Consider the following 15,763-nt stretch of genomic DNA (forward strand, 5'->3'; position numbering starts at 1 on the left):
TTCCTCACTTGTGCTTCCTGCTGAAAGCTGAAGATTGTGCGAGGGCACTCAGGGGGACCCCTCTGCCCAGCTGGCAGATTCAACTCTGGAAGCCCTGTGCAGGGCAGAGTGGTAAGGAGAGAGGTCTCACCGCTATCGACTTGTGTTCTGCTTTCCCAGATTTGGTGCAACTTGCAGCAGTGGACTGACAAGCTGACTGCACTTCCCTCACTTTTCTCCTGCTGCCCAGGCTTTAAGAAGGCCCTTGGACCATTCAGTGCAGCAGTCTTCACAAAGGGTTTGATCTTTTCTAGGCTGCTCACCAGATAAATGATCAGGGCAAGAGGAATGGGGGAAGGGGGAGGTATATAAATCCATTTTTTCAAATGTTAAAAAACCAGACTTTTGTTATCAAGCAAAGGCTCATGTGCCCATGATGGCACAGAAACCCAAACTCTGACAGTGGGTGTTTGCAGGAAAGTAAGAGTTTATTTGTAGGATGCCAATCAAGGGAGTGGCCTTCCCTGGTGTCTCAGATGGTCAAGAATCTACCTGCAATGCAGGAGACTGAGATTCGATCCCTGGGTTAGGAGGATCCCCTGGAGAAGGGAATGGCAATCCACTCCAGTATTCTTGTCTAGACAGTGGAGCCTAGTGGACTATAGTCCATGGGGTTGCAAAGACTTGGACACGAGTGAGTGACTCACACACACACACACACACACAAACAAGGGAGTAGGAGACAAGCATCAGATCCTGTCCAACTTTGTCTTTGAGCTAGGGATGTTTTTATTTTTAAATTTATTTTATTGTAGAGTTGATTTACAATGTTGTGTTAATTTCTGCTGTATAGCAAAGTGATTCAGCTATCCATTGTGCTGTGCTCAGTCACACCCAACTCTTTGTGACCTCATGGACTGTAGCCCACAAGACTCCTCTGTCCATGGGGATTCTCCAGGCAAGAATACTGAAGTGGGTTGGCATGCCCTCCTCCAGGGGATCTTCTCAACCCAGGAATCGAACCCAGGTCTCCTGCATTGCTTCTTTATTGTCTGAGCCACCAGGGTGTATATATACATATACACACACATATTATTTTCATATTCTTTTCTACTATGGTTTATCACAGGATATTGAATATTGTTTCCTGTGCTACACAGTAGGACCTTGTTTATCCATTCTATATATAATAATTTGTGTCTGTTAATCCCAAACTCCCAATCCATCCCCACCCACCTTGGCAACAAGTCTGTTCTCTATGCTGTGAGTCTATTTCTTAGATAAGATCTTTTTTGTGTCATATTTTGGATTCCACATGTGAGTGATATCATATGGTATTTGTCTTTCTCTGTCTAACTTACTTCACTTAGTATGATAATCTCTAGTTCCATCCATATTGCTGCAAATGGCATTATTTCATTTTTTTTTTTTATGAATGAGTAGTGTTCCATTGCATATATGTACTACATCTTTAGGGATGTTTTAAAGGGGAGAAACAAAGGCTGGGATTAATCATTGTCTTATGACCATTTCTGAACCATGGTTTTGGGAGTCAGGATGTCTCTGGTTTATGAATCACTGGCCAGGTGGACCATGGCTCAGGGGTCTATGAGTTCATTTTGCCCTGGAGAAATAAGCTGAATTTGTACATTAATGATAATATTTATAATAGTAGTTTTATTACATTAATGATGTTATTAACAACAGCAATTTTAGTCATCTAACTGGTCGATTAGTGTTCACTTAGCACAGGATTGAGGTCAGAGGGGACAAGAAAGGAAATAGTTTTGGATGGAGAGAGTAATCATAAACTTGGTAAGGGCACTTGGTTTTAGTCGGACTTGGTTTCAATTTCACCCTGATTAGTTCCTGAATATGATGTGTCTTTTTGTTTAAGTTGTAAAAATGTTCTGTGAAAATGCTTGTGTCCCTCTCACAAGCGAAAGGTCTGGAGCAAAAAGAACTAGTTAGGAAAAAGTGTAAAGTTAGGATTGGTGATTGGGCTCACAGATCTTCTAACAGTAGAGATGTGGAACAAGAAACCTTCAACACCTAAGTAGGCACAGGGTTGGGGTGAGGCATTCAGGATCTTTGCTTTTCAGAACTGCTTCTGGGAGCTTTACGTTCTTTCTGAAGAAAAAAACATTCCTTAGGGCTACCTAGCAAGCTGCTGTGGGAGTGAGTCAGATTCAGATGGGCGGCCATGCCCAGATGGCTTATGACTGACTTGAGAGGGCCTGCCTCTTTTGCCATCCCCACTCTCTACTTCCAAATGCAGTTCACCCTTTGGCAGGTGATGAACTGGCGTTATCGGCAAAACTTTGGAATAGACCACCTCAGGCAGTCCTTCTGAGAGCAAGGACTGAACTGAATGACTTCTGAATCATACAGTTTGAGAACCAGAGGACAAGAGGAACCATGGTGGGAAGCCACTCTGGGGACACTATGAGCTCGTCCTGCCTGTCCCCTGCATGTCCTCTGTGGTGTGCCAGAACATCAGAAATTCTGTTTGCAGGGGACACATGTGCAGTCAGGGATTCAATGTCTTGGATGTGTGCCCTGACGATTGTGCCACTGCAGGGCTTTGGGGTTAGCCTCTCCTCCCTGCTCAGAGCTATGCTAGGCCCTGAATTGATGTCTCTGGCCAGCTTTAAAAAAAAAAGGTTCAGACAGAAAGTTATAGAGGAAGGGCCTTGGCTTTCTAAGATAGACCTTTTTGGGTAATGGGGTGTGCTTTAACTGGCTTTGTAGAGATCACTTCTACAGGTTGGCCTCTCCCTGATGTGTTGGGTTCTACTGATCATAATTCTGTAAAGATTCCTCAGCCAAGGGAGTGGATTGTGAAGACAAGTTCACAGAGCAAGAGTGAGATTGCTATCTAGAAGGACCTGCTTGCAGGGTTGGCCCTTGGCTGACATCTGGGAACTTTGGTTTAGGGAGCATTCTCTTCCCTCCTTTCCCTAACTCATAGGAGTGGCTCTCTGGGCCTAGACAGTTGATGCCAACAATGGGGTTTATGCTGAGCCCCTGCTTCTTTTCTGTGTATTTGGGATTTTGGTCCCTCTTAGGTCAAGGGTGACCATGTGACTAGCCCTCAAGAGAAACCCTAAATTCTGAGTCTCAAAGGGCTTCTGTGGGCAGAGATACCACACACACATTGCTGAATTTTTATTGCTAGGAAAAGCATGCTTGTGATCCCCCAAGGGAGGGGGAGAGCAAAAGGAACCCTACATGTGGATTCCCCCAGGCTCTTCCTGTGTCTTTTCCCCTTACGATCTGCCTGTATATCCTTACCACATCTCTGTGTAAGTCTTAGCCCTAAAGACAACTCTAGGCAGAGGCCCAAGAGACCTGGCAGATCCCTGAGTGGGATGGTGATCTTGGGGCCTCCCAACGCAGCCACCAAAGGATGTCTCAAATATTTTCTTATCACATTATAGATGTAGATTATTTTCAAATTTCAATTGTATTGATCACTGCCCTAAAATTTAGATATGAGACCTGCCACCAGATAGTTTTTTAATGTGTAAAGGAACATACATTTCAAAATATTTTTTAAAATATAATGTTTCTATTGAAGTGTAGTTGATTTATAGGATGGATGGACAACAAGTTTCTATTAAATAGCACAGGGAGCTGTATTTAATAATGGGATAAACCATAATGGAGAAGAGTATAAAAAGGAATGTATCTGTGTATACCTGAGTCACTCTGCTGTACAGCAGAAAGTTTAACATTCTTAATACTATCTTTTGACATAACTCATTTTCTTTGGAATCCTAACTATTTTATTTGCTGCATTATCAAGAGCCTCATTCTGAGAAGATGTCCATAGATGTATCACGCTGCCAAAGAAGTTTGCACAAAAGAAATTTCAAGAGTCCTTGCAATGGGTTATTAACCTGGACTAGATGTATTAATCACTGATGAGCCATTTATTACCTATGTGAATAAACATTCAGTGCCCTAAATTTTATCCAGGGACAAGGAAGAACTAGCTTCATTGACTGCATTTAAAGGGGCAGCAGAAGCCAATGATAAAGTCACTTTATATTTCATACCATGCTCATTCAATGTGACAGTTATATATGTAATGCATCTAAAAGGTGAGATATAATTGGGGATTTAGAATGATGTTGATTTTCTGGAACCATAGAGCCTCCTTATAGAATATAAGTTTCCTGAACTTTATTTACTGTGTACAGAAAAATCCCACACTAAAACTCTGAAAAACCTCCTATTTCACTTTCAGGTACCTCTCTGATCAGAGATTTCCACTAGACTTTGTACAAAGACAGTCTTCCCCACAGCTAATGGGAATGGCAGAGAGAGCAAACCTACAAAAGTAATTTTTGTTTACATTGCCTAGGTCTTTAGTATTTTTTGCAGCTGTCCTTAAACCCTGATGAACCTTTTCGCAACCAAATGAGTGGTTAACAACTTAACATTATAACTTAATGTTCCAAATTTGATTTCAGCAGGTTCAATGGAGAGACTATGATAAAAATAGTTATGAGTGCAAACCCCCTGCTCTGTCTTTAAAAGATGTACAGAGATGCATTTCCTGTTGGGAAACACTCCTTTGCAGTGATGCAGCATGGAACAGAGGATTTTCTAATCGTCTGTAACTAGAGTTTTTCTTTAACGGACTACAAAAATACTGTGTGTAAAAATAATAAGAAACTTTATTTTACACTTCTGCCCATAGCTGCTCCATTGTGCTTCATGGTGAACAGCACATGTGTGGCCTGCGTGCCTTCACAACTTTGCACAGAGCATCTCCAGCATCATATCATCCATACTGACTGTGCCAATGATGGGCCTGAAGAACAGTTCAGCCAGGGTGTTGGCACTGATGAATCTCAGAAGGAAGAGGGCACTGTTCAGTTCGGCAAACCTGGCTCGGTACACCCCATGTGTCATCCTGACGTGTTCGCTCAGTATCTGTTGAGTTCCCCACTGAAGTCCCTGGATGTACTTCACGCACTGCAGGCCTGGCAGGTCTGCAGGAGAAAAACGGCAGAAAATATCTTGTTTAGAAACACTCACTCAGAACCCTTGACTAGATTTTTCAATAGATCCTTTTGCCTCCTTGAGGAAATGACAACCCACTCTAATATTCTCACCTGGGAAATCCCATGGACAGAGGAGCCTGGCATGCTGCAGTCCATGGGGTCACAAAGAGTTGGACATGACTAAGTGAAAAACAAATGATATTTAGGGATGGGGGGGGTGCTTCTCAGGTGGCTCAGTGGTAAAGAATCCGCCTAACAGTGCAGGAGACTCGAGTTTGATCCCTGGGTTGGGAAGATTCCCAGGTTGGGAAGATCCCCTGGAGAAGGACATGACGACCCACTCCAGTGTTCTTGCCTGGGAAATCCCATGGACAGAGGAGCCTGGCGGGCTACACTTGTGGGGTTACAAACAGTTGTACACAACTGAAGTAACTGAGCACATACACACACCAACTAAAACAATGCTCAAGCTTCCTGGTTAAAAGTTCTTTTCAACAAAGAAAGTGCCAAACCAGTTCTAAGGTTTTAGGAGCAAAGCCTCCAAGAAGGAAACATCATGTGGCTTATTTAATAGTCACTATGTTTGTATGCTCATATTCAAAAATTGCTGGTCCTAAGCCAAATGCATATTTAACTCAGTAGGACAGTTGAATATAGTTTAATGAATAGCACTGCTCCAGTTCACTCTCTATGCACATACAAAGACATTAAAATTATTTCAAGAAGTGTGCACCTTACATTTTACCTGTAGGAAATGGGCCTTAGTATAAAGTGAGAAGTTTTGCCAGCTAATATTTCACCATCCTCCCTTGAATTTCCCACCACTGTAATGATTACAGCACATGGTGGTGGACTTCACAGCTGTCAACTGTGACTGACAGTCTCATTTTAATTATTTGCCTGCAGGCTGATTTTAGTCTGGAGTCCCATAATAATTTAAGAGTTAATACTGGCCACTTAGTTCATCGTACCATGATTTCTGTATTGGGGAAGGTTTTTAAAAAAGTGATTCCAGGGACTTCCCTGGTGGTCCAGTGATTAAGACTTTGCCTTTCAGTGCAGGGGTTTGTGGGTGTGCACCCCTGGCTGGGGAGCTAAGATCTCACATTCTCCTGGCCAAAAAACAAAAACATAAAACAGAAACAGTATTGTAACAAATTCAATAAAGACTTTAAAAATGGTCCACATCAAAAAAATCTTTTAAAAATGGATTCTAATGAGCATTCCAAAAGGCTCTTAAGCAGTCTTTAAAGGGTTAAAGAGTAAGCATGAAAACATCATTGATTGCAACATGGTACAAAAGTAACTTTTCAAATACAACCTGCTGCTGCTGCTAAGTCACTTCAGTCCTGTCAGACTCTGTGCGACCCCATAGATGGCAGCCCACCAGGCTCCCCCATCACTGGGATTCTCCAGGCAAGAACACTGGAGTGGGTTGCCATTGCGACCCAAGTAAAATAGAATGAAATACAATACAGGGAAGATTAAATGCCTGTTAGGTTTTACAAAGAGGGTGGTAAGAGGAGTTGCTTTTAAAAGTCCTTTAATCCTACACAATGGTACTATTACTGGACTATTACTGTAAACTCTTTAACTTGTATTTAAGTAAGTACCAATTTACCATTCAGTGTAAATGGTGTTGATTATTGTAATCATTTTCCTTCCCATTTTCTATGAATCCAACAGCAAAGTATTTTAAAAGCATCATGCTCATTGTCAGAGTAACAGAACCAGCCAGTGTTCTTTTAAAAAAAAAATACTGGCAATAGGCAAGTTATTTCTATTATAGGCAAGTATCAAATCTGATCGATGAGAACAAAAATAGTGCAACATCTATAATCCATATTCCAATTCTGATTACCCCAGTCCATACATTACCATCCCCTACTACCTACAGTTCATTATCCAGGCTTGAGACCCAATTTTACTGCACTGGGATTCCATTCATGTTGTTCTGTTGTTTAGTTGCTAAGTCATGTCTGACTCTCTTGCGACCCCATGGACTGTAGCCCACTGGGTTCCTCTAGCTTCAAAAGAAGCTTGCATGAAACCACCAAAACTTGGAAGCTCCACCAGGTCTAAATTCATGGTTTATTAAAACTTCATCTTGTGAACTCTACTCTTCTCTGCTTTCATACCACACTCCTCTTCCTCCATCCTCCTCTAAAAGTGCTCCCCCCCCCACCCTGCCCCCGCTGCTCCACCAAGACCTGCCTTGAAAGTAATTTGAGGAAAGAAAAGCAGATTGATGGACTCCATGGGAGGGGGGAGGGACATTTTTAAACATAAAGATCAGGGGATACAAAATGATAAACACCAAAGAAAGGCCACACACTTAGCAGGCAGTACTTTTCCCCAGATAAAGTATATTTGTATTTAAAGCATACCCAACTTGGGTGGATTTGAGAGAGAATTCAGAAAAGCAGGGGAAGAATAAGGGACGCAAAACAGGGTGGAGGAAAAGGTAAGGCAGTGGGATGTAAACTTCTGAAAGCTTAGGGCTTGTCTTACCTTTTTATTCCAGCAGAACAAAGCACATGGTAGATGTCTAATAACATGTCTGAAGGAGCAAGAAAACAGTCTTCCCAACGATCTTAAGAACCACGTGAGAATCCATTACTATGGATGCACATTTGCAAACCTTGTACCAGAGCTACTGAATCAGAACTTCCAGAGGAAGAACCTGGAAAGATTTTGAATGACCCCCACCCTCAAGAGCACAGGCAAGTTTGGAAAACAGTGGTGTAAGCAAAAGGTAACCTATAATGATCACTGGAATAAGCTGAGGTCTCTAAGTCCTGAAATGTGAGGTCTGAATTATCATCCCATTAAATACTGTTCCTGACCACTTCAAACATGCTAGGTAGGAAGCAAGGACATAACCCCAAGGACATGACAGCAAGACGCCTGGTGTCAGGATAAAGGATGTAGTGGGAGCATGGTGAAAACTATCCCGTCTCAAGCTATCTGAAAATTTCCTGCCCACCCACCAACCTCTTGGAAGGATGCTGGTCAAAGATGACTCTAGTAGTAGGACACACTCGAGACAGAGTGCTGGGCTGTCCAGGGAGATGTTCTTGGATGATTTGGTTGTGCTTAGCGGGGCAGTGTTCAGCACCCAACAGGCACCCTGAGAGTGGGGCAGTGGACATCCCCTTGGGCCCAGGAGACTCATGTGCCACAACTCAGTGGCCATTTACTTTGGAGTAAGGTCGCTTGCAACTGGACTACCTAATCTGCCAAAGGGATGGAGGAAGAGGGAGAGGCCCAGGGGGTTGACAAGGAGGTCTCTAGGGTATCTAAGAGAAAGAGATGGCAACCCCCTCCAGTATTCTGGCCTGGGAAATCCCATGGACAGAGGAGCCCGGCAGGTCGCAAGAGTCCGAATGACTTAGTGACTAAACAGCCACAAGGTATCTAAAGGCTCTAAAACAGCGCTCCTGCTTGCAGTCCTGAACATGTCTTTTTCCTATCCCTTTGCTAACCTGTCACATTCAGACGATGAGATAGTTCAACTACTTAGGACCATTAAAATGACCGCTCAGAGGCAGACCCACGAAACACTGAGTCCAGTGTCCTTCCTGCCAGTTCCCCCCAGGGGATGGTCTCTCTATGGATCCTTAACAAATGTTTCTTTTCTTGCCAGCCTTAACAGACTTCCGCCGACAAAAAAAGCCTCTGGTAAATTTCAGAGCTGAGTTTCACAAACAGACGTTGCAGAATTTGCAGTGAACACAAACTTTATTTTCTTTTTTAAAAGTACGCTACCGGATTTAGAAGATTTGACAAGGAATATAGCCAAGTCCCCCAAGCCACAAACTTTTCTGTGGTAACAAAAAGGTGTCGAGAGATCAAGTACCAACCTTAGCAAATAGCCCCCCTCCTCCTCTCGGCTGCCCCTCACAAGGAATGGGTTTCCGGAACTCCCCTATCTCTGCTGAGTTAGTCATGATTCCTCACTTGTGCACCCTCAAACTCCCCTAACTGAAAGCTCTTCGTCTGCGCCCCGGGGTAGGTACTGCGGAGAAAAGCCAGAGCCGAGGCCGGCGCCCTTACCCGGGTTGAAGAGTACGGTCCCCTTGAGGTAGGCGTACTCCTTGGTAGTTATATCCAGGCTCCGGCACTTGGCAAGGAAGCCCTTGATGGTTTGGACCTCGGCGGCCGACGGCAAATACTCGGCCTCCAGCGGCAGGACCGAGTGCGGCAGCAGTGGGGGTTGGGGCGGTGGCTCGTTGCCCGCGGTCTCCCGCCGCCTGGTGGCGAGGATGCTCTGCAGCAGGCTGGCCTCAGAGGTCTCCACCGTCTCAAAGTTCAAGCGGTCCTGGGCCAGTTCCAGCATGAGCAGCGGCGCCCAGCAGCTGCGCAGCAGCACTAGCTGCTGGTCCAGGGGGAGCACCTGGAAGCAGGGCAAGTACTTGACGAAACGCAGCGTCTTCAACAGGCCCGCCGAGGCGGCCTCGCAGACCACCTGTGGGCTCTTGAGGGTCACCCGCCGCCGCACGCCGCGCGCGGGGTCCCACCAGGGGGTCCCCGGCGGTGCCTCTCGAGCCAAGTCCGTCGGCTTGGCGCCCGGGGGCACGTGGCAGGGGAGGCTGCCCAGCCGCGGGTGGTCTTCGCCGCAAAAGCAGCGGCGGCACGGGAGCGCACCAGCCTGCCCGCCCTGCAGTTCCTCTCGGCCCCCTAGCCTCCGCGAGCTGTAAGAGCTGTCCCACCACGCGCCCCCCGGCCGTGCCTCGGGAGCTTCCGGCTCCACGTGCGTCTGCTTGGCGCTGGTGAGCAAGCTGTACAGAATGCTGCCCTGCCGCGGGTGGTCTTCCCCGCAGAAGCAGCAGCGGTACAGGAGCACTGTGGTCCGCACACCGGTCAGCCCCTCTCTGCCCGCCGGGGGCTCAGAGCCACAGGAACAGCCCCAGCACGCGCCCCCCAGTCCTTCCTCGGGCGCCTCCGGAGTCTCCTGCGCTTGCTTGGCGTTCATGAGCAGGTTGTAGAGGATGCTGCCCTGCCGCGGGTGGTCTTCCCCGCAAAAGCAGCAGCGGTACAGGAGCACCGTGGCCGGCGCACCGGTCAGTCCCTCTCTGTCCACCGGGGGCTCAGAGCCACAGGAGCAGCCCCAGCACGCGGCCCCCACCCGTGCCTTGGGCGGCTCCGGGGTCGCTTGCACTTGCTTGGCGCTCATGAGCATGTTGTACAGGATGCTGCCCTGCCACTGATGGTCCTCGCCCGCCATGGCCCGCGGTGCCCGCAGCCTGGCTCTGTCCAGTGGCCGCCGCCTGCGATCTATTTATACCGAGCGCGCACGCACGCGCGTCGGCCGTCTCCGCCCGGGCAAAGGCGCGGAGCGGGGCGCGGCGCTGGGTGTGTTCGCCTGTGACCTCGGCGGTTCAGAGGGGGCAGATGCACCTCACAGGCTGAAAATGGAAGAGGAGAAGAGGCGTGGGCGCTCCTGGACACTTGCCCCCTTCGTCTCATTACACCCTTCCCCGCCTCTGGAAGACAGCTGAGCGCAGGGAGCAGGTATTGGGGGCACGCTTCCAACTCTTTCCATTGAACTCTGGCGTCTCATTGACTCCCTTTACTGGGAGGACAGGGTTACCAAAAATGGGAAAAATCTATTTCCATGCCTTCTTTGCAAACTTACATTAAATGACCAAACTTTGCAGGACTTACATTTTGTTTATGGATAGGGAGGTCTCATTTTCAGGGACTTGGAAAAATACAGACCATGGACCAGCAGTATCAGTGTCGAAGGGGAACTTGGTAGAAATGCCCAATCTCAGGCCCCAACCAGACCTTCTGACTCTGAATCTGCATTTTAGACTCTGAATCTGCATTTTAACAAGATTCTCAAAGGATTTGTGTGGCTGTTAAATTCTGAAAAAGCAGTGGTCTAAGGATGCTATCATAAGCTTCTTGTTCAAGTAATATTCATGAGCTCCCACTCAGTTGTAGCTGTTGTGTTAGCTGGGGACCATGCGACCAGGGTATAAAAGTGGCTAATATTTTGGAATATAATAATCAAAAGGGGCTAAAAAGTTGCTACAGAGAGAACTTTGAGTTCTTCTAGCGATATTATATTGGGTAGATGTGCAGTGCACATTTCTCCTCCCACCTTTTCTGAGCAAAGAATGAGAAACACAGGAAGCCTGGATCCTTTGGTCCTCACTTGCCACTGGACTCTGCTCGAGCTCCTTAGAGGCAATGGGATGGGCAGCCCCACATCACCACCTGCCCCCTGATTGCTTCACCAGCCATCTGGTTAACTTGAAATCACAGTCCCTTAGTCCTCAAATTCCTTATTGCTGAAATGGGAAGTTTGTTTAGTGATCTCTTGGGTCCATGACTGAAAACATGAAGTAAGGGGACAGGTGAATATTGGATCCCATGTTTCTCTCTGTCTCTCTCTCTCGCTCTCGCTTTCGCTCTCTCTGTGTGTGTTTGGTTGGTTGGTTGGTTTTACTTTCTCTGAGATGTGGAATTCTGAGCATAAGAGGAAAATCTCGGGGACACTTATTTTACATTCAACCTGAAATTTTACTCTGCCTGTGAGCAGCCATATAACACAGTGCTTAAATCTTCACACTGGCACCAGATAGCCTTGATTTTAACTCTGGCCCTGACACTCTGAAGCTCTGGTGGCCTTGGGCGATGTATTAGTTTCCTACTGCTGCTGAAACAAATTACCACCAATTTAGTTGACTTAAGGCAATTTCCCTGGTGGCTCAGATGGTAAAGAATCTGCCTGCAATGCAGGAGACCTGGGTTTGATCCTTGGGTTGGGAAGATCCCCTAGAGAAAGGAATGGCTACTCACTCCAGTATTCTGGCCTGGAGAATTCCAAGGACAGAGGAGCATGGCAGGCTACAGTCCGTGGGGTTGCAAAGAGTCGGACACTACTGAGACTTTCACACACACACATACACACAGTTCTGGAGGCCGGAAGTCTGAAATCAGTTTCACTGGACTAAAATCAAGGTGAAATTCCTTGTAGAGGCCAGAGGAGAGAATCTGTTTTCTTGCCTTTTCCAGCTTCTAGAAGCTCCTTATATTCTTTGGCTCCTTGCCACATCACTCCTACCTTTGGCTTCCATTTCCTTTCTGACTCTTATAAGGAACCTTATAATTACATTGGGCAAATCCAGAATATCCCAAATAATCTCTCCATGGCAAAGTTCATAATTAAATCACATTTGAAGAACATCCTTTTATCATGTTAGCTAACATCTTCACAGGTGCTGAGGATTAGGACATGAACATCATTGGAGGCATTATTTAGTCATTCACAGGACAGTTACTCAAGCCACCTCTGCCTCAATTTCCTTATTTGTAAAATGTGGGCAGTAGTCTCTATCAAGTAATCCTCCTATGTGAGTTAATTCATATAAAATATTTGCCTGGTACCTAAGTCTTGGATGTATTGCCTCTCCCTTTTTAAGATAATATGAGAGAAGTTTATGGCTTCCCTGATAGCTCAGTTGGTAAAGAATCCACCTGCAATGCAGGAGACCCCGGTTTGATTCCTGGGTGGGGAAGATCCACTGGAGAAGGGATAGGCTACCCACTCCAGTATTCTTGGGCTTCCCTTGTGGCTCAGCTGGTAAAGAATAGCCTGCAATGCTGGAGACCTGGGTTCGATCCCTGGGTTGGGAAGATCTCCCCTGAAGGGAGAGGCTACCCACTCCAGTATTCTGGCCTGGAGAATTCCATGGACTGTATAGTCCATGGAGTAGCAAAGGGTCAAACATGACTGAGTGACTTTCACTTCACTTCTTCAGGGTTAAGAGGTAATACCATCCCAGTGCCATCCTTATTCTCTCTGTCCCAGGGAAGCCCACCCTCACCCCGAACCCTGAGATTGTCTCCTTCTTTTCTGCCTGTCCACATTTCTTGGCCCAGATTCAAAACACTGGGTGGATCACTTGGTCCACCACAATAACATATATTGGAAATATTACCTCATCACATGTTTCCAATATTCAAGTTACTGTTTGGGGTATTGTTACTGCTGCTTCAGCGATCTTCCTGCCTGACGAATGCGCCAACCAGCCTCTCTGAATAACCCAGCCTGCTTCTGTCCCCTCCTTACATTACCACTGCTAGTGACTTTTTATGGTGTTCTGTTTTATTTTCTTCCTAACAGTGATCAAAATTGGATGTGATTGATTGATTTAGTTATTTGATGCTTGTTGATTGCCTACCTCAACTAGTAGAGGGAAAGGAGTCAGCCACACTGTATCCCAGCAACTAGAACGTCTGGCAGACAGTAGGTGCTTGAAATTATATGTGTTGGCCAACTGTATCTTGAGAGAACAAGGAGAAGGCTGCAGCTCCTACTCTCAACACAGAGGGCAAACATTCCCACACAACTGTGGCTGCACTCAGCCTGGAGGGAGGAAAGGTTAGGAGGAGCCCCACTGGACTCAGAACTTTCTGGAGGCCTTCTTAAAATTGTAAAAAAAAAAAAAACTTTATTCAAATATAGTTGATTTCCAATGTTGTGTTAATTACTGCTATACAGCAAAGTGACTCATATGTTTGTGTGTGTGTGTGTATATATATACACACACATTTTTTTTTCATATTCTCTTCCATTATAGTTTGTCAGAAGATACTGAATACAGTTCCCTGTGCTATACAGTGGGACCTTGTTGTTGATCCATTCCATGTGTAATGGTTTGCATCTGCTAATCACAAACTCCCAATCCTTCCCTCCCCTTTCCCTTCCCACTTGGCAGCCATCAGTCTAGTCTCTATGTTCGTGATTCTGTTTCTGTTTCAGAGATATGTCCATTTGTGTCATATATGAGGTTCTACATACAAGTGGTATCACATGGTATTTGTCTTTCTCTGTCTGAATTCCCTCCGTGCAACAATCTCTAGGTCCCTCCACATTGCTGCAAATGCCATTATTTTGTTCTTTTTATTGGTTGAGTAGTATTCCAATGTATATATGTACCACATCTTCTTTATCCATTCCTCTGTTGATAGACATTTAGGTTGCATCCATGTCTTGGCTGTTATAAATAGTGCTGATTATAAACAGGGTTGCTGTATCTGTTTGAATTATAGTTTTGTCTGGATATGTGCCCAAGAGTGGGATTGCTGGATCATACAGTAATTCTGTTTTTAGATTTTTTGACGAACCTCCATACTGTTTTCCACAGTGGCTGCACCAACTTTAAAATCCCACCACAGTGAAGGAGGGTTCCCTTTTCTCCATATCCTCTCCAGCATTTGTTATTTGCAGACTTTTTGATGATGTCCATTCTGACTGATGTGAGATTTATCAGAGTAGCTGTGGTTTGCATTTCTCTAATAATTGATGATGTTGAGCATCTTTTCACGTTCCTATTTGGACCCCTCTCCCGATTTTGGTACACAGAGTGCTACACATGCTGTGGTAAAGTTAAAACAGAACTGAGTTAACAGCCGAAAGACATGACTTTATTTGGACCCTTCCACCCTAAAGATATAACATTGAACAAATCATTTAATTTCAGCCTTACCATTGTGAAATGGGGATCAGTTCTGTAAACCACTATTAATGTGCTCAGCTGGTGTAAGTCCTTTAAGGGTTCTTCTTATTTCTGTCTCAGTATAGCCCTTTACCGAAATGTTTGCTGACCTTTTCACTACATTGAAAATATAAAGTAACTTAACCCTCATTAAGTTCAGAGTTATGAGAACTTTACACTTATTTATTTCCTAATGATTTCACACTGAGGAAAGCATTTAACATTTTGTTAGCCTTTTCAGCTATGAAACCAGAAAAAATGCTATAAATTCTTTTATATACATATCCTAGCCACATATAATTCGAGTTTTCTAAAACTTTTTCATCTGATCAACTATTTATTTTTTAAATCCTAGTAACTTAAACCCATTCTTTGTGACTTTAATCATCTGCACCCTGCTGGTATTTGATGCCTTTGACTTTGACTTTGAGGCTTTGTCTCAAATTGAAACTCCAGTGCAGTTCTGAGAACCATGAACTTGTAATCTATTGGTGATAATTCCTCTTCTTTCCCGGGATCAGTCTTCTGACTTTCTCACTTGTTCACCAACTCTGAAGGACTTTCTTGGTTCTTGGGATTGACGGCAAAAAGGAGAGATTGCCTGCTTGTCCTTCATACGTATTCATCCTTGGAAATGTCAGAAGAAAAGTGACTTCATCTCTCCACTTTCCATTTTTTTCCCCCTGAACAAATAGTTTCTAAGAAACAAAATCATCCAAACAATTGCAGAGATCCCCATCAAGTTATGCCAGCCGGCCGCTTGCTACAGAGTTAGTGAAGACATAACCTTCCAAGGCAGGCACAGGCGTCTTCATTTGATTTGTTCTGTGTCCTCAGGCCACGGTGACAGCTAGACAAAAGGACACTCATCAGCTGCAACTGTCATGTACTGAGTTTGTCTGCAACTGCAGTTTGAATATTTACACTGAGTCATTGTTCGATGACCTTGGTCCATTGAACACCTGCTCTGTAGAATCCTTTATCTGTTTCAACTCAGGGTGGGAGTAAAGCTACTCTGCCTGCCCCAGTGCAACCTTCAACTTCAAAGTAATGTAGTGTTCACTAAAGGATGGAGGAGGGAAGTACAGGTGGGGATAAAGCTGGGTAAAATTGTAAACTGACCTTTGCACAGTGAGCAGCTCTTGACCTGGGAAGGCATGGTGATCTGAAACGTGATAGGAATTTTCAATACAGACTGAAAAGAGCTGAAATGCCTCGGAGCTCAGTTCCTTCAGTAAACAGGTGCTAGGGAGTAAC

At 45.2% G+C, this 15,763-nt stretch overlaps 1 protein-coding gene across 1 annotated transcript; it reads right to left on the reverse strand.

Annotated features, from left to right (window-relative positions):
• Positions 1-4,646: 4,646 nt before the first annotated feature.
• Positions 4,647-10,276, reverse strand: NR0B1 (nuclear receptor subfamily 0 group B member 1). The gene is made up of 2 exons (XM_006056295.3): positions 9,051-10,276; positions 4,647-4,982 (listed from the first exon to the last, which is right to left on the reverse strand). The coding sequence occupies exons 1-2, from the start codon at positions 10,219-10,221 to the stop codon at positions 4,738-4,740; spliced, it is 1,416 nt and encodes a 471-aa protein (XP_006056357.1). The 5' UTR covers positions 10,222-10,276; the 3' UTR covers positions 4,647-4,737.
• Between the last annotated feature and the right edge of the window lie 5,487 nt (positions 10,277-15,763).

The sequence above is a fragment of the Bubalus bubalis genome, chromosome X (assembly GCF_019923935.1).
Source record: "Bubalus bubalis isolate 160015118507 breed Murrah chromosome X, NDDB_SH_1, whole genome shotgun sequence".
Lineage (NCBI taxonomy): Eukaryota > Metazoa > Chordata > Mammalia > Artiodactyla > Bovidae > Bubalus > Bubalus bubalis.

What these genes read in the sequence shown, in the direction of transcription:
- NR0B1 (XM_006056295.3), bottom strand. Translation starts at nt 10,221, where the DNA reads ATGGCGGGCGAGGACCATCAGTGGCAGGGCAGCATCCTGTACAACATG. An exon ending in GACCGTACTCTTCAACCCGG is followed by an intron (nt 4,983 to 9,050) that starts GTAAGGGCGCCG and finishes TTTCTCCTGCAG; the next exon opens with ACCTGCCAGGCCTGCAGTGC.